The following is an 18,836-nucleotide window of genomic DNA, read 5'->3' on the forward strand; positions in this document are numbered from 1 at the left end:
CCTCCTATTATGTCTCGTTCCCCCCACACCCAAGTTCTTGGAGGAAAACCTGAGCCGAAGCTTTTTGCAACAGAGAGAGAGAAAGAATCCCTCCCAGAGCTCTTCTCCCAGCCTAGAATCATATCACATCTGTTCTTTGGAAGACTACACTACCCAGGGAACTTTGCAGGACCCGACACGCACCTGGGCGTTTTGTGCAGTTTCCCTCTCAGTAGCTTGACTTAAATTACAGACAGATTGTAGGTTTTACAGTAGGTTTAAGGCTGCATGATTGAAGCATGGTGTACACACTTATCCCACTATTCTGGGTTCACAGAACTTTGCTAGAGGGACAGTAGGAATGACCATGCACAGTAACAGTATAGGGCATGATGCTTTTTTAATATAACTTTTAATGCAGTTTGAATTATTGTGCGTGTGAACCTCTGGCATGCCAATATGCTCTCAGCCTCCCACTTCCCTACATTGGCCTTGAATACTTGAACTGAGTACCAACTAAGTACCAAGGCCAATTCTCCAGCCGAGCCACTGCATGGGGCAGTACAGTGTTCCAGAGAGAATTGGCCAGCAGAACAGGAAGTGATTGGAATCACTTCCTGTGGGCTGTGCTGCCTGCAGCTACATTGCAGGGTCCTGGCTTGAACCTGGTGGGGTGCAGTGGGGGCCGAAGAGGGAATGGCTGTACCTTGCATGGTGGGCCAAATACCTTGAACCAGCCCTGATAAATGCCGAGCAGTGTCATTATCCCTGTTGTATAATGTTAAACGACATCTCTTTTTTGCTCTGTGACAGACCCTAAAAAGCATATTTGAACAGATTACGGACACTAACATTGCAGACCTCGTCACTGCCCTCATCATCTTGGTCATTGTCTTTGTGGTGAAAGAACTGAACGATCGTTACAAAGCCAAGCTCCCAGTACCAATCCCGATTGAGCTCATTGTGGTAATCATATTCTGCTCATCTTCATGGATATTATCAAAGCTTATGAAATAGGGAATAATAGGGAAGATGGCACATTTAACAATACTTGCTTTATGTACTGTAACAAACAATTCAGTCTTTGGCCTTTTCCACACGCCCTTTTAGGAACGGTCCACTCACAGAACGCTGGTGACATCTCTGTTTGCAAAACATTTGCGGGCTGTTGGCTTCTGTTTTTTTCAGTACCTTTTTGGGAAATGTGTTCCCAGAAAAGGCACAGGAAGTCTATCAGCCTGCAAATGTTTTGCAAATGGAGACATCTGGAGTCAAGGGGAAAAGCCGCCGGTGTTTGGTGAGTGGGCCGTCCCTTTAAGGATGTGTGGAAACAGCCTTTGTCTATCATTGAGAAAAAAAATTGATTCAGTATCTCTCATTCACAATCACTTCTTGAAATGGGATTAGTTGCGGGGAGATGCAGTTCTGGAAGAATATTTTGGGATTTTGTGAGCTAGAGTTTCCACCTTCACTTCTGGCAGGGTCTCACATTAATAATAGATGCACAAAACATAAGAATTCAACAGACATTGATTTTTTCCTAGCTGAGAAATAAGAAGATGCTTTGTCTGCTGCATTTTTGCCTTTCCATCCAGTACAGGACCCTTCCCAAAAGAGAATGGTAGCAAACAACCTTTCTGTTGGTGATCCCCATTGTGAGACTACTGAGTTTCTTACACTGAAAAATATTGTGTTCTTCACCTACTTGGATTATGTTTTGTATTGTATAATACCACATGTTTGTACTGGATGAATATTATAATCGTCCTTTCCAATTAGCCAGTGGATATAGATTTGAGGGGCAGGAACAGCGTGACTCAGCTAGTGAACCAAGAGAGAAGATGGCATGAGATACCCTCACTATAAATCACAGACTTGCTTGTTATTAGGAAAGAAATATATTATTTATATACAAAAGGATAGTTGTGCAACGCAAACCTTTTGCAAACCTGTAGCTAAGAACCAGACTCTAAAAACTGCATCAGGTTGTTATTGTCAGTGTTGACTAGAGATGGGCACAGACCAGGGGGAAAAAACGAACTGTGCGGTTCGTGGTTCATTGTGTTTCATGAACCATGAACTTTCACAAACTTGCCTCAGTTCACGAACCAGTTTGTTTGGTTCATGAAAATATCACTTCCAGGTCAGCAGAAAGTCTGCAGAAAGCCCATCCCCTCATTGCCTAGGAAATTGATTGATCGGCGGCAGGCTGTCTGCAGTGACGAACTGAAAAACAAACTGGCCTAAAGTTCATGGCTGTTCATCAGAAACGGGCTCTGACGAACTGCCGGTTCACGAACCACGAACCAGCCCGGTTTGTGCCAAACTTTTGTTCATATTTCAATTTGTGCCCATCTCTAGTGTTGACTAAAAAAGAAACACAAACTGTCAGGCTGGTGTTAATAAGCTGACATGAAATGGGCTTCACTACTGAACTACTCCATGAGGAAAGAACCCCTTGGGAACATCAAGCATTTGTATGAACTTTGCTTTTAGCTGCTTTGGGTGGGTTTCCTAGGGACTAGACATTACCCCACAGCATTTTTCCTGTCACTACACCAGGGTCCCAGATTTCTATCAGCTAGAATCTGTACCTGGGTTTAAACCACCCTAGCCTGGATGGATCTGAAGGAAGGAGGTAAATGACAGGGACAAGAATATTTGCTTTCAGAGCTGTGGTAAATATTAACCATCAACCAGGAGCTGTGGGATATTAGCTTTTACGCAGTGTATGCTCAAGGGAAAACCCCTCTCTCAGGCAGGTTTATAATGTCCCAAAACAGCACTCTGTTGTAACTTTAGTTCACAGCAGACCCACCAAACCCTGTGGCCTGTTGTAACACCTGTGTACACTCAGTTCTTCAGAGAGGGAAACTTAACCAAAGATTTGATATCTCCACAGATCTTTAATTCATACTCCTGTTAAACTAACCCTTCTATTGCACTCACAATTGCTAACCTTTAACTCTCTACCATCAAAACCCAACTGACTAAACCTTCCCGCCAGATCTCTTTCCCCTGTCTATGGCTCCTATTAGTTCAGGGTGACATAACTGTGTTGCACAACTGTCATTTTATATAATATATTTCTTTCATTGTGCGTGTGACCTTGATGGACCAAGTGTCTGATTTGCTATAAGGTAGCTTTATGGGTTCATGAGCATTCAATAATCACAAGATAAACAGTCTATCTACTAACATGAAATTAAAGACTAGAAAACAGAGGAATGCATTGCTGAATTTTATTTAGGATGTTTTGTTTCCTTCTAGACGGTCATAGCAGCTGGTATATCCTACGCTTGCAATTTCAAAGAAAAGTATGGAGTGGATGTTGTTGGCAGGCTAGATAGGGGGTAAGTCCATGCTATTTGCACTCCTTTCTGATAAATCACATTTCATTTCAAGTAAAATTTTGGCCAGAAAAATTATCACACCTTGATTAAAATTTACAAGAGCGCCAGAGATAGAGAATTCACTAGCCACCCTGATCGTCTGTCTGAGGTTGTACAAAGATGTGAGCAATGTGCTAGATTTTCTTATAAAACAGTTTCAAGCTCTTTTGTATATGTATCATAATATAATAATAGCATTCAATTTATATACCGCCTTTCAAGACAACACCCGCTCAAAACAATTTGCAAAGTATGTTATTATTATCTTCATGGCAATAACACTGTGATGTAGGTGGGACTGAGAGAGCTCTGGAAGAGCCTGTGACTGACTCAAGGTCATGCATCTGGAAGAGCAGGGAATTAAACCCAATTCTCCATATCAGAGTCCTGCCGCTCTTAACCATTACACCAAACTGGCTCTCAAACAGAAGCAAAAACAATTGAACAAAGACTCCCACAAAGGTCTTAGTCAGGGCTTTTTTTCTGGGAAAAGAGGTGGTGGAACTCAGTGGGTTGCCCTCAGAGAAAATGGTCACATGGCTGGTGGCCCCGCCCCCTGATCTCCAGACAGAGGGGAGTTTAGATTGACCTCCAGAGGGCCATCTAAGCTCCCCTCTGTCTGGAGATCAGGGGGCTGGGCCACCAGCCATGTGACCATTTTCAAGAGGTTCTGGAACTCCATTCCCCCGCGTTCCCTCTGAAAAAAAAGCCCTGGTCTTAGTGATTTTGAGCCCCGAGCAAAAATCCAGGATGGGACCCCAGAATCACTGCCAAGCAGGGACCCATGTGAGGCAGGTAGGAACTGTCAACAGAAGCTGGCTACCTGAGCCCCAGACAGAGGAGGCACAAGCCACTGAACCAGTTGCCTGTACCTTGGATGGGTCTGGCACAAATGGCTGTTGCTGTGAGCAGGTGCCCTGAGCCCCAGATGGAATGGATGCAAGTGGAGGTGTTAGGAGCTTATTTTCCTCCTCCTTTCCCCCCTCTCTTGTGTGGGTTGGGGCCATGGGAAGTTGGACCCCAAAACAAAGGCCCAACAAATTGCCCATTGACTAAGACTGCCCCTGCACCCGCATGATGATCTTCGGCACAGCAACACTGTTCCACTTCTAATTTCTTCCACCTCCATCACTTTTACATGATGAAAAGGACACAAGCCCAGAATTCCATTTTTAGAAAAGGCAATCATGAACCAGGCCCATCCAGACCTCTCATCAGCCCATAAATGTAGGGTGAAGATGCACCAACTGGGCCTTTAGTCAAGTTTAAAATTTGCCGCGGGTACTAATAACTTTATCACAGTTAATCACACCTGAGCCAACCTGCCACCAATATATTTTGTGTTCAGTTATGATATAAATTTGTGAACAACAGCAAGGAAATGATCTGTTTCTTAGAATTCTGAGTAAATGAACATTTCAGATTTCAGGCTCCAGCTTCACCAGATATGAGTACCTTCCAAAGCTGTGTGGGTGACAGTTTCTCCATGGCAATCGTGGGCTTTGCTGTAGCCTTTTCAGTGGCTAAAGTATATTCCATCAAACATGATTACCCCATAGACGCCAACCAGGTAAGCAAATCAATGCCAGCCCTAAACAAACTGCCAACGAAAGCGAGAATCAGAAATGCTTCATCTGGCCACTAAATACAAATATCATTTTGATTTTGAAGGAATTAGTTGCCTTTGGAATAAGCAACATCTTTGGTGGTGCATTCAAAGGATTTGCTGCGAGCACTTCGTTGTCACGATCCGGTGTACAGGAGAGCACGGGAGGTAAAACACAGGTATGGTGCACTTCAAAGCATGGAGCAAGTGTGAGATGCAAGAAGGTGGTGGTTCTACGGTACGGGTTGACAATGGACTTTTCTCACACAGATTGCCGGCTTTCTCTCGGCTATGATTGTGATGATTGTCATCCTGGCCATAGGTCATCTTTTGGAACCATTGCAGAAGGTACGGACTTTTTTCTTTCATCGAGGGTTCTGCCCTGTAGGTAGGTAGGTAAAGGTAGTTCCCTGTGCAAGCACCGAGTCATTATTGACCCATGGGGGATGTCGCATCACGACATTTTCTTGGCAGACTTTTTACGGGGTGGTTTGCCATTCCCTTCCCCAGTCATCTACACTTTACCCCCAGGAAACTGGGTACTCATTTTACCGACCTTGGAAGGATGGAAGGCTGAGTCAGCCTTGAGGCAGCTACCTGAACCCGGCTTCTGGAAATTGTACGATTTCAAACTGAAAACTAGAAAAGAGGGGATTGCACCCCAACAGGGCAACAATATAAAGATTGTATGAATACACTATTTCAGGTAGAACAATAAATAATTAAACAGCCACAATGAATATAATAGAATTTTTAAAATATTTGTACTTTATAAATATACTAAAGTGCTAAGTGTTCAAAGTGCTAGATAAACTTATTTATATGTAATGGCATTACTTCATAATAAATATATTAGAGACAACGTATAAAACCTAATCAACAACGTTATTAACAGGGCTTTTTTTCAGCTGGAACGCGGTGGAATGGAGTTCCGGAACCTCTTGAAAATGGTCACATGGCTGGTGGCCCCACCCCCTGATCTCCAGGCAGAGGGGAGTTTAGATTGCCCTTGGCACGGAGGGCAATCTAAACTCGCCTCTGTCTGGAGATCAGGGGGTGGGGCCACCAGCCATGTGACCATTTTCTCCAAGGACAACCCACTGAGTTCCACCACCTCTTTTCCCAGAAAAAAAGCCCTGATTATTAACATGTTGTTAATTAGGTTTTATATGTTGTCAGGGGGAAGGCCCTGAGAACAGGCCTGGGAGGCAAAGAACCTCCCGGGCCAGCAAGCAGTGGGTGCACTCCTGTTGGGTGCGACGGCATCACTTCCAGAGTGACATCATCGCACCCAGTGGCGGGCATGCTCCCTCACTTCACAAGGGCCCAAATTGGCTAACTAACACTTGGTCAATCGCTCTGATCATGGAGTCGAAACAATTTCTTGTGGATGGTCTTAGTTAATATCTGCAAGGCTTTGGAGGATCAGGGACTGTGATAGGGGAATCCAACTGGTACGGTTCTTGGGATTGCTGTCTTAGGGCCAAGCTAGAAGTGACGAATTACACTTGAATGGCAAGTGAACAGACTCACATGTATTCCTCCCTGTTCACTTGTGCGCCACTCGGATCAAGTGGAGTGCAAGTGGAGCGCAAGTGAACAGGGAGGAATACACGTGAGCCTGTTCACTTGCCATTCAAGTGTAATTCGTCACTTCTAGCTTGGCCCTTAGTGACATATACCAAGAGCGAAAGGAAAAGAAGGGAGAGGAGCAGTACCTTGGGATACACATTCTTTTGTTTTGTTACTGATCATTCTTTCCTCTGTTTAACACCAATGCTTAAAGTATATTTAATTTATCATTTACAGTCAGTTCTTGCTGCTTTGGCTCTTGGCAATTTAAAGGGAATGTTGATGCAGTTCAAAGAGATAGGAATTCTGTGGAAGAAGGACAGATATGACTGTGTAAGTAAATAATAGTCTCAGTGCAATTACATTTGAGGGTAGCCTTAAAATCTCTTTAAAGCATTGTGAACATTGGCTATTTGGGAAAATGGCATTGGTCAATCCACATCTCTCTCACTGTTGGCATTATTCGTGTTGCCTGGCCAAAAGGCAGTTGTTGTCCAGGGCAGACCAATTTGTGAACGATCTCTGGTTTATTGTATTGTTATTGATTGATTGTTTCTTGAACCATTGTGAAAACATGCAACATGAGTTTATGAGTTACGCTTCTCTATAATTGGAAGATACTCACAAATGCATATTTCTGTAAGATGACAACTGCGGGAAAGTGCAGTTCCAGAAAAGCGCCCCAAAACCAGAAACCAAACAGCCTGTAACCATTTTGCAAACAGAGACAAAACTTCAAGGGAACTTAGAAAACTTTTATAGTACTCAGGAAAAAATCCTAAGTGCTATAAGAACTCCTCAGAGAGCACGGTGGCACTCCATGGCTCTTTGTGCTTATGTGTCATGATGACCCCCTGACCAGCCAAATGACTCTTACTTGGAAGGCTTAGAGGAAGGGCCTGAGGCACCAAGGCCAACCTTGCTCCATTAGCACCAGAACCTGCCAGGGAGACCTTGCCACCAGCCTTGAAGATCACCGCTACTCCTGTGCTAGCCAGGATGCAAACCCAGACCTGTAGCCCCTCAGGATCAGCTCCCACTCTGCAAGAGTGGCATTGGCGTAAGACCTGGGTGGAGATATAATGTTGCCAGATGGGGTCCGGCCTAATACCAGGCCCTGGGGAGAGGAGGGGGGATTACCTCCTGGGCGGCATGGTGACATCAGGTAGGAAGCGATGTCATCCTGGAGCCACTCCTCGGTGGCACCATATAGCTGCAGGTGGCTGCCCAGGCTGGCTGGCTACTCTTGGGTGTCGCCCCAGTGTTGCAGGAGTCCAGGTGGATGTCCAGGCTGGCTGGCCACTCCTGGGCAGCATGGCACAGACGTAGAAGTCCGCCTGGAGTTGCAGCTCACTTTCCTGGCCTGGCAGCTGCTCTTCACAACCACAAGAGGCTGGGTGGCTAGGCCAGGCAACCGACCGGAAAGGGGGAGGGGTGGGGATCAGGCCAGGTATCTGGTATTTGGGGGACTGTTTTCCTGGGCAGTCCCCCAAAACACTGGACTGTCCGGGCCAAAACTGGACACCTAGCAACCCAACTGGGATAGGACAAGGAGGCAAAGTGCCAGACTGGCAGCAGGCAATCTCCACTTATCCCCAGAGAAATACTGGTCACAGGATTCTGGCCAAGGCACAGCTCAGTCTCAGGAGCCTCAACATCCACCAGCAGATGCAGCTGAGCCAGGTTGTTTCCATGAAGCCCCAGTCACCCAGATTTTTTTTTGTGCACATTCCTACTTCACAACAACGAATGTATTAACGATATCTGGGTTTTGTTGATTCTTGACAGCTTATTTGGGTTGTAACATTCTTGGCTGCTGTTTTACTGGGACTGGATATTGGATTAGCAGCAGGAGTAGGATTTGAACTCCTGACAGTTATATTCCGTGCACAATTGTAAGTAAATATTTATTTATTCCTTTTCGCCCTGATTTTCGTCCCAATGCATCTTACAGTAAAATCTATAAATACGATTAAACACAAAACATCTACACAGTAAAAATAATACAATATGATTAATTCATCATAAAACCATTATGAACAGATAATATACACCAGCATCAAATTATCATAAAAATAAAAACAGTGTTAAGCACAACGATCAGCCTTCTCAAGTACTCATGTTGACCGTTTTAGGACAAGGGCAATGAGGGCCGTTTCCACACTACTCACCTTCATCCGGAACGCTACGGAACATCGTGAAAAAAACACGGAAGATAGCATCTTCTCATGGGAGTTTTGCGCGACATTGCGCAAAACACACAAGAAGACGCTATCTTCCGCAGTTTTTTCGCAATGTTCCGCAGCGTTCCGGATGAAGGTGTGTAGTGTGGAAATGGCCGAGGTCTCTTCGAAACAACTTCTGCAGGTTCTTCATAACATTTAGTGTTGATATCTCTGGCATATCCGTCTCCCATGAACCTCCCTTCTACACAGTCACCTCATCAGTCACATTTTCTAGGTGTCTGGCTGTATTGCTGTGTACAGCCAAACTAATTTCATGCAAGTATGACTCACATACTCTACTCAATTAGGGATTACATGATGGTCTTCTGAGTGTGTGCTCTTGGTCCCATTGCTGGCCTGCAGAATTTGTAAAGCAAGTCTGAGCTGCAGAAATAGGTAGAATCCACCATATTTTAGTTCCAGAATATTTCATTACAGGATACACCCCCCTCCCCCCAGAATGCAGAAGAACTTGATATGAAGAATGGTGGTGGTTTCTCATCCTGTAGGAAAGATTTTATACCATAATCTTGAGAATAATTCCCCCCCCCCCAAGATTAGAAAGAATGTTATTCTTCCTTGGACCTTATTCATACAGATTAATCAGTTTCATGAAAATATCTGCCAAAATATATGGAACATATTTACTAGTTCACTTCCACAGGAATTATATTGGACCAAAGTCTTTTGTTTCATGACAGCAGAAGCAGCACTTTTGGAAGTTCTAAGAGAGAGCCTAAGGGTCTTTTTAGATGCTACATTTCTGCACGGGCAGGGATTGGTTTTAACACGCCCCCTGCAGTCACACATCAGCTGAGGGGAACTGCTTTTTTTAAAAAAAGGAGGATTCAAACGATCTCATAAAATCGATCTCATAAAATCCACAACAACCATCGATCTCATAAAAGTGCCGCAGGGGAAGGAGACGCTCCTGCCCTCCCCCGATATCATTTTCTCGCATGAAAACTGTGTCTGAGGGGAGTCATTTCTCTGATTTTGCATCTCCATGAGAAGGGCCGATTCCAGACGACTAACCTTAAATCGCTCCATGCCGCCCTCTTCCGGATCGCGACGGGGAAAATGCGAAATATCGCGTTTCCTCGCGCGAGTTTTGCGCGGCGACGCGCAAAACTCGCGCGAGGAAACGCGATATTTCGCATTTTCCCCGTCGCGATCCGGAAGAGGGCGGCATGGAGCGATTTAAGGTTAGTCGTCTGGAATCGGCCAAGAACTGGTGTACAACTTCTCCATGTGGAACATTAGTTGGCAAAATGATTCCCCCCCATGTGCTGTTTTCGTGCAGGAAATGGCTTGGGGGAAGGCAGGAGTGCAGAAGTGTATCATCTAGAGTGGCCTTAATTCAGCATTTCGAATGAGGCAATGAAATTCCTTTGAGTTTGTGGTACAGATATTTTTAACTAGTTATACCCTTACTACAAAGACAGTTGTTCATTTTTACTCTGTGGCAATCCACTCATTTGACCCCCCCCCCCATTTATTTTACAGTCCAAAATGCACAGTGTTGGCCAACATTGGGAGAAGTGACATCTACAGGAACAGAAAGGATTACACTGATGTAAGTATCTGCTTTTTAATAAGGTTAACTCAAGTTTGGAACTTGAACTTCTTAAATAACCTGCATGCTTTGTGGCGTAGATTTTTGAGCCGGAGGGAGTGAAGATTTTCAGATGCCCATCTCCAATCTTCTTTGCTAATATCGAGTTCTTCAAAGACAAGTTGACTGCAGCGGTAAGAATTTTATTAGCAGGAACTTTATAAAGAGAGGGGAGGGGGAGAAGGGGAACTTTACACACACTTTGTCTTTATCATCCTTTCCTCGCTCCTGAGGAGATCAGGGCAGTGTGCCCATTTCTACTGTTCATTTAAATTACCTAGATGAGCACACAGCAGATAACATGCTAACCTTTCCATTGATAGCAAATTTAGGGCTAGAGTTGCCAACTCTGGCTTAGGAAATTCCTGGAAATTAGGGGAGTAGAGCATGGGGAAAGTGAGATCTGGAGGTGAGAGGGACCCCAGCAGGTTATAATGCCACAGAGTCCATCTTCTAAAGCAGCCATTTTCTCCAGGGAAACTGATCTCTGTAGTTTGGAGATCAGTTGTAATTTCTGGCGAACTCCAGGCAACACTTGGAGGTTGGCAACCTAGTTATGGCACAGGGGCCAGAGAGGTTTGAAGGCTAAGAATATATTTCAACACAGAACCTTGCATCTTCTAACTTAGCACCAAAGAGAAAATGTGCCATTCTGATGGCAGTGCCCAAGTTCTAAGGTAACATTCCAAATCAAACCAATAGTTAAATATTTTATTTCTTTAAATGTTATTTTATTTAAAACATTTATGTGCTGCTCCCCCCCCTCCAATATCTGTTAATGGAAGATAATACTGATAAGTTGTTGTAAAAATCACTGAAATAATATATGTCAGGAGAATTCATATACAGGATGTAAGCTACATAAATACAGCTCACTGTCATACAGTTATTCTCTTTTAATTACCCTCTTCTTGAAAAAAAATATTTTAAAATTACGAGCATAATGATAAACCAATACAAATGTAACATTCCAGGTTGGTTTCAATCCACTGAGAGTGCTACGCAAGCGCAACAAAGCCCTGAGGAAAATCAGAAAGATGCTGAAGAAAGGAGATCTTCAAGTGACCCCTGTAAGTATCTTGAGTTCCTGAGGGCAAGCAGAAAAACTGAGCAAGCGTATGTTCTTAACGTTTTGCGCCATTTTCCAGTACAACCCACCCACCCCTAGCCACTTTTTGCCTCAGAAGGGAAAAGATATAAGCCTTCGACCTAATCTTCAAAGTGTTCCATTAATGTCAACAAACTATACCTGGTCACAAGGTTTTGAAAGTAAAACATAAGGGCAGAATAAGTGTTTACCTATCCTTAATGTTTAGCAGGGTACAAGATTCAAAAAACAAGGTTTATGGCTAAAGTCATAAAGATAGGTTTTATAGCCCAAGAAGAGTGCCTCAGTAAGAGGTCCAATTCGTGTACGGTTCAACCAAAAGAAAAAGGAGATGAGGATTTTGGCAATCAAAAAATGGTTATAAGATTAAACACAACATTGGAACACAACAGGAACTTGGTTGTCTGAAGAAAGACTGAACCACCATCACAGAGGGTAAGAAAAAAATTCCACATATATACAACGGAGGCAATTCTAGACAGGCCTTTCTTGTCAATGCGGTAGTGTACCTATACACACTTCAGAACCAAACCCAACTTATTCCACTTAAATGATAGGACAACATAATCCAACAGGCCAAATTCTTGAGAGGAAGGAACGGCTATAATTACTGAGGTACAAAGGTGAGGAAACAATTTCCCGCCAGCCATGTTGAGAAAAACATATGGGGCATGGCAGCATTTTTAAGCAACTATTCGTATTCGTAGGAGAATCACTTAAATGGTGGTTTATTTAAATCCATTCCCAGGGAAACTCCTGTGCTTGAAAACTGGCCATATAGAGCAGTTCAGAGAGACAACAAGGAATGTATTGTCGAAGGCTTTCACGGCCGGAGAATGATGGTTGTTGTGGGTTTTCCGGGCTATATTGCCGTGGTCTTGGCATTGTAGTTCCTGACGTTTCGCCAGCAGCTGCTGGCGAAACGTCAGGAACTACAATGCCAAGACCACGGCAATACAGCCCGGAAAACCCACAACAACAACAAGGAATCGTCACTCTTTACTAAATTACATTGTCTGTCAATTAGAGTTGCGGCAGTGTTACGAGCTATTATGCAGAGTTCCCACAGAGCAACCAAATGGCTTCATACTGTTTGAACCCACCCTGGAAAGGAGGTGGGAAAGTGGTTGGCGAAATTGCAAAAATCTGGGGGAAAGCAGTGTGTGAAGGTCACAAACCATTTATTCATTTGATCTAAACCAATGGAAGTCTATGGAAAATCTGTGTGCTGCCAGAGGGCTATTGCTAGTCTATTTAGAATAAACATATTTATGTGGATGACATATTGGAGGCTGCTGCTGGCTGACTTCAAGCTGACTTCAAGCTTAGCAATGCCATTTTATAGCAAGAGGTAGAAAATAACATTTCTTGGAATATTTGGGAGATTATAATATCTATTGATATATTCCTCAGATTACGTCAATTAGAAATCGACACACTTCAGAATAAAAATCTAAGGTTCCTTGGCTCTATCTAGAGCCCAGGAATCACATAAACTGTGGCCTTGAGTAGCATTCTGCCCATTTCTCCCTTACATTCTTTTACGATTCGCAAAGCAAATCAGTCTTATTTAAATAATTCCTCTGTCCACAAATGGCAGATAAACAGCTTACTTTTCCTTGTGGAACTGCCGCTTATATACTTTGAGTAATCTTTTCATGAATCAGCATTCTGACTCCGTCTCCCCTACCTCCTTTAAAACAGAAAGGTTTTCTTTGTACTGTAAGTGGCCTGAATGATTCTGACGAAGAGCTGGACAACAACAGTATTGAAGAACTGGACAAGCCTACAGATACCAAAGACTTGCCAATTCAGTTAGACTGGAACTCAGACCTTCCTGCCAATATCACTGTTCCCAGAATTGACATCCATAGCATCATCCTCGACTTCTCGGCGGTGTCGTTTCTTGATGTTTCTGCTATGAGAGTCCTAAGAGAGGTAAATGCAACTTCCATGCAACTCCCTGCTCGCAAATGGAATAAAAACAACATGTGTGCATCACATTTTATAGCATATTGTTAATGAGCAACGGCTGCTTATATTGGCCAAAAACCTGGAACCATATGAGTCAGATAAATTCTGAATATCTTAGAAAGCCACCGATGGCAAAGAAGTAAAGATTTACTTGACCATATACAAATGAATATGAAAATTCAGCCTATTTAATATATTAATACTTAGCATTCACATGTACTGTTTCATTAATCCTTATAACAACCCTGAAAGATAGGTCAGTATTAATATTGTGGATAAGGGAGAGGAGCACTTCTGCCAGTATAGTGTGAAAGAAAGCCTAGGACTTATTTTGCCATGCCCTGGCAATTTTTGACAGGTTGTTTTTGATGTTCTGATTAACAGAAAATAGCTCTAACATTTTTAACACACAGCGTGTGCCCTACACTACACTGTATTCAGGCTATCCTGTCCTATATTCGACCTAAGCAAATGAGAAACATCTCCATGCCACCGAGCCATAGGGGTACCCAGATTGTCCTGGTTACTAGTACATTCGTAACAACCCCTTCCCTTGTATTTTTATTGATTTTTATTATTTAGTACTACTATTATTGACAAAAGTTTGGCTGTGGGGGAGCCTAGCTTTGCCTGCTCTGAAGCAAGGAAAGTGGGTTGCTGCAAAGTCTCGTGACAGAGACATTGTTGACATATCTCTACCATACTCTTTTCTGTTCACAGACTTTAAAAGAATTTGTCCGGATATATGTAGATGTATACATTGTGGGAGCACATGGTAAGCTGATCTAATGCTGTTTATGATTATTTGGTGGCAGAGAGTGCCCTCAAGTCATAACCGACTTATGGTGACCATCGGTGGGGTTTTCATGACAACAGACTAACAGAGGTGGTTTGCCATTGCCTGCCTCTGGTCTTCCTTGGAGGTTTCCCTTCCAATTACTAACCAAGGCCAACCCTGCTTAGCTTCTGAGATCTGACAAGGTTAGGCACGCCTGGGCTATCCAGGTCAGAGTTTATGATTATTTAAGGAAGGGCAATAACATGCTCAAAGTATGTGCTCAGTTCTGTCATGAACACCTTAAGCATGTTTAAAGGTAAAGGTGGTCCCCTGTGCAAGCACCAAGTCATTACTGACCTATGGGGGGATGTCACATCATGACATTTTCTTGGCAGACTTTTTACGGGGTGGTTTGCCATTGCCTTCCCCAATCATCTACACTTTACCCCCAGGAAACTGGGTACTCATTGGAAGGATGGAAGGCTGAGTCAACCTTGAGCCGGCTACCTGAAGCATGTTTACTTGCACACAATTCCCACTAAAATCTCAATAGACCTCATTTGTAAGCTTTGGACATTCAATGCTAAATGTGGAAATTAAGCACACTTATCACACTGGCCATTTTCACACTGCTTACCAGCCATGGAACATTGCACCAAGCTCCCGAAATGACAGCATCTTCCTGGTGCGATTTCTTGCAAGAACGTTCTTGCGTGAAACCGCACCGGGAAGATGCTGTCGTTCCGAGAGCTTGGCGCGATGTTCTGTGGCCGGTAAGCAGTGTGAAAACGGCCACCGTATACCTTCCGAGGATCACCCTATGAAACAGTCGGTTCAAGGCTTCCCTATGGCACCTGACTGGTCACTGTTGAGATCAGAATGCTGGACTGTGAACTGTCGGTCTGACCGAGCATGGTCAGTCTTATGCTCAACTTTAACATTCAGGGCCATGTGGGCTGCTGCCCTTGGGCTTTCCTGCGCCAGATTTCTGCTCCAGCGTGGCTTCTTAACTGCACTGGTCTTTCCCCTCCTTTATACACAGTATTGTGTGCTGAGTGTTGTTCTTTCTCTTTTTCTTCCAGTGTGTTTTCAGACCAACTTTTGCAGTAGTTTGATAAAACAGGAGAACACACACGCACACAAGCACACATAAAGGGAAAGCAATGACTGGCAACTGATATTTTGTGTATGCTGGGCAGGGCTGGTGCGTCCATGAAGGCGGGTTTGGCAGCCGCCTCGAGCACTGAGGCACCAGAGGGGGTGCAGGGGGTGAGGGTGTGTGCTGCGGAGCTGGTGGCAGCACTGTTGGCGGCTGAGCGAGAGGGCTTGGAAACTGCCCGTGTGCTGCCCCAGTCTCCTGCTACACCTGGCTCGCAGCTGCTGTGCCCAGCTGGGAGCGCATGTTGGCGGCATCAGCGTGGGGCAGTCTGAGCGGGCAGCCTCCCAGCCCTCCCGCTTAGTTGCCCCATGCTGCCGCCACCACTGTCACCAGCACACAACTGCAGGCCAGGTGCGGCAGACGGCCAGGGCAGTGCAGGGCAACTGAGCGGAAGGGCTGGGGGGCCACCCACGCGCCATCCCAGCTGCCTGCCATGCCAATGGGGCCGGCTCGCAGTGGCATGCTGCGTGATGACGTCATCACATCGTCCGGGTGCCCCAGACTAGCGAGCAACTCTGATCCAGAAGCCTTTATGTGATCCATGGAGTACCATGTGACATGCTCGGATTAACCAGTGTACATAATGGAGTGGGATCACACTTGATGCCCCATAAACAGTTTACCTGTTCAAAATCTGTTACAAACTTGAGCCCTGATAATAAAAGTCAGCTGCAACTTAAATGAAACATTTATTTTTTAAAAACGAGTTTTAATCTGTAGGCCTTCAATCAAGTTATCAAACCTTCCCTTTCCTTTTCCAAAAGACAATGTGTCCTGTGAAAACAGAGATTACGTTAAACATTTATACAGGAGCTATTTTCCAGGCTTGTAAATCTTTTCTTTCCTTTGCAGATGGTCTTCTGGATAAACTGGAAAGATATGGATTTTTTGATGATGAAATTAAGCCATCAATCTTCTTCCTGACTGTTCATGATGCAGTTCTGTTTATATTAGTAAAAAAGGATATTGCAGACAGCTCAACCAAATTCAAACCCATTACAGTAAGCATCCACTACAATTTTTGTGCTGTGCTTAGGCTAGCAATGTTAATGACATATTGTGAATGTCGTTGAAGGCAGACATCTACAGACTAAATCCACACAGCAGTGGTTCTCACGCTTTTTGAAGCTGAACCCACTCCTAAACTTGCACTTCCTTTTGGGAGCCACATACAAAAGTCTTGGGGAAGAAAGTGCATTGATCTCTGGATCTGGTTGGAGGCTTCCTGTGGCCTCGTCCATGTGGGCATAGAAAGTGCAATGGCAGAAGCATTGGTCTGGAGCCTGATTTAGTTAAATTACAGTGCAATCAGGGCTTTTTTTCTGGGAAAAGAGGTGGTGGAACTCTGTGGGTTGCCCTCGGAGAAAATGGTCACATGGCTGGTGGCCCCGCCCCCTGATCTCCAGACAGAGGGGAGTTTAGATTGCCCTCCGCGCCGAGTGGCGCGGAGGGCAATCAAAACTCCCCTCTGTCTGGAGATCAGGGGGCGGGGCCACCAGCCATGTGACCATTTTCAAGAGGTTCCGGAACTCCGTTCCACTGCGTTCCCCCTGAAAAAAAGCCCTGAGTGCAATACTATCATGAGTTACTCCAATCTAAGCCCATTGAAGTCAATGGACTTAGACTGAAGTAACTCTCCATAGGATTGCATGGTTTGTGCAGCTGTGGGTAGGCTTGTAAACTCATGGCGCTGATGCCAATTTTGCAAAATTACAAATGAATCAATTTTTTAAACCAAAGAAGAAAAAATTGTATTCCTCCCCAACTCTGACCCTTCTGTTCCACCATAGGAGAAGGAAAAGAAAGATCATTATATTATCAATACAAATGGAGGACTCCGTAGTCGGGATATCACGGTAAGTCAGTACCCAATATCCTTATTGTTAGAGCATTTCTCAGGCTACAGCCCTAGTCTTTGAGTACTAGAGGATGATCTCTTTGGCCTGAAGGGCACAGGAAGGCAGTCGTGGTTTGGCAAATTGTAGAACGTACCTGGACAGGAACCCATTTCATCCTACCTGCAGAAACACTGTATCACTTGCCCACTCTTACTGCCATGTAAACCATGGCTTACAGCAAGACTTGGTAAAGATATAATTCCATTAAGGACTTCAGTACAGTTTAGAACTATTCAACGCCAGTGTAGTCTGAGAGAAATCTCAGAGTCTAATTTGATCGTCTTTCAGTGGTGATAGTCCATATAGAAGTTAATGAGGCTTAATGGCCGTTTCCAAACTTCACGGTACAAAAAGACATCAGTGAGGCTATTTTTCTCAGAGCACGTCTTATGTCTTGCATTTGTGCTCTGCTATTGGCAGGGAACCTCAATTATTCAGAATCTGTACTTAACCGTATTATAGAATGTGACCATCATCTGCAAAACTTTGCGAGAGAGAAGGTACCAGCCATGTCAGAAAAGCATAATAGACTCTTATCTAACCTACTAGGCAGGGAACAGAACCAGAATGAATCTGTGGCAGGCATGAAAATGCTATATAGAAAAAGCTTTCTTCCCATCATTCAGCTACAAACCAGCCCCAAGAAGAATATTCTTGTAGATTGGCGGGGGGCAGTCGTTACAATTTTGGTAGAGCACGCTATGCCGAATTCTCTTGATAGACATTTGCCTTTTTTGTGTGTGAATAGTATAACATAAGAATTTTCAGGCTTCAGTATTCATGACCCAAAACTCTAAACACACATACACACAGCCATATCCCTACAAGGTGGTAGTTGAGCATGGCACACTCTCCCAGTATCAGAATGCCAAAAACATAACGGGGAAAGGTACAGGAGAATCTGCCACCAGGACACAGCTAAAATGCATTAAAAGCTCTTCTTATAGATATGTCATTCATTTGTTTCTTTCCACCACTCAGGTGCCACCAGAAACAAAATTCTAAACAGATTTATCAGAAAAGAAACACCAGCAAGTAAAACACCTGGAAAACAATGTAAGTGTTGTCACCAGGGCTTTTTTTCTGGGAAAAGAGGTGGTGGAACTCAGTGCGTCGCTCCGCGGCGCGGAGAGCAATCTAAACTCCCCTCTGTCTGGAGATCAGGGGGCGGGGCCACCAGCCATGTGACCATTTTCAAGAGGTTCCGGAACTCTGTTCCACCGCGTTCCAGATGAAAAAAGCCCTGGTTGTCACTACCAAGAACTACTTCAGATGTTGAAGTCATCTTGTAACATGGACAAGTGTATATATGTATAGTATAAAAATTATGTGAAATGTGTTGAGGTTGCACAATACTGAATTATCAATCTGCAATATCAAAAAGTTAAATATCAAGAATCTCCTTTAGGCTCATGTATATGTATGTTTGTAAATAATTCCTTTATATGTAAACTGTACAGTCACAAGTGTATAAATTGTTTCTACAACATTACAAAAGGTTTTCCATTTTATACTGTACCTTAAAATATT

The 18,836-nt window shown here is 44.0% G+C and overlaps 1 protein-coding gene across 1 annotated transcript in view; it reads left to right on the plus strand.

The window, feature by feature from the left end:
• SLC26A3 (solute carrier family 26 member 3) overlaps positions 1–18,836 on the plus strand; it is a 28,297-nt gene extending 9,461 nt beyond the window's left edge. The window contains exons 6-20 of the mRNA XM_054988594.1: positions 793–945; positions 3,250–3,332; positions 4,794–4,941; positions 5,043–5,156; positions 5,248–5,325; positions 6,787–6,882; positions 8,338–8,444; positions 10,281–10,350; positions 10,431–10,523; positions 11,364–11,459; positions 13,202–13,435; positions 14,192–14,246; positions 16,261–16,409; positions 17,199–17,264; positions 18,288–18,836. Coding sequence (XP_054844569.1) covers positions 793–945; positions 3,250–3,332; positions 4,794–4,941; positions 5,043–5,156; positions 5,248–5,325; positions 6,787–6,882; positions 8,338–8,444; positions 10,281–10,350; positions 10,431–10,523; positions 11,364–11,459; positions 13,202–13,435; positions 14,192–14,246; positions 16,261–16,409; positions 17,199–17,264; positions 18,288–18,311 — 1,566 coding nt within the window. The 3' untranslated portion in view covers positions 18,312–18,836. The remainder of the gene's footprint in view (positions 1–792; positions 946–3,249; positions 3,333–4,793; positions 4,942–5,042; positions 5,157–5,247; positions 5,326–6,786; positions 6,883–8,337; positions 8,445–10,280; positions 10,351–10,430; positions 10,524–11,363; positions 11,460–13,201; positions 13,436–14,191; positions 14,247–16,260; positions 16,410–17,198; positions 17,265–18,287) is intronic.

The sequence above is a fragment of the Eublepharis macularius genome, chromosome 9 (assembly GCF_028583425.1).
Source record: "Eublepharis macularius isolate TG4126 chromosome 9, MPM_Emac_v1.0, whole genome shotgun sequence".
In the NCBI taxonomy this organism is placed as follows: Eukaryota; Metazoa; Chordata; class Lepidosauria; order Squamata; family Eublepharidae; genus Eublepharis; species Eublepharis macularius.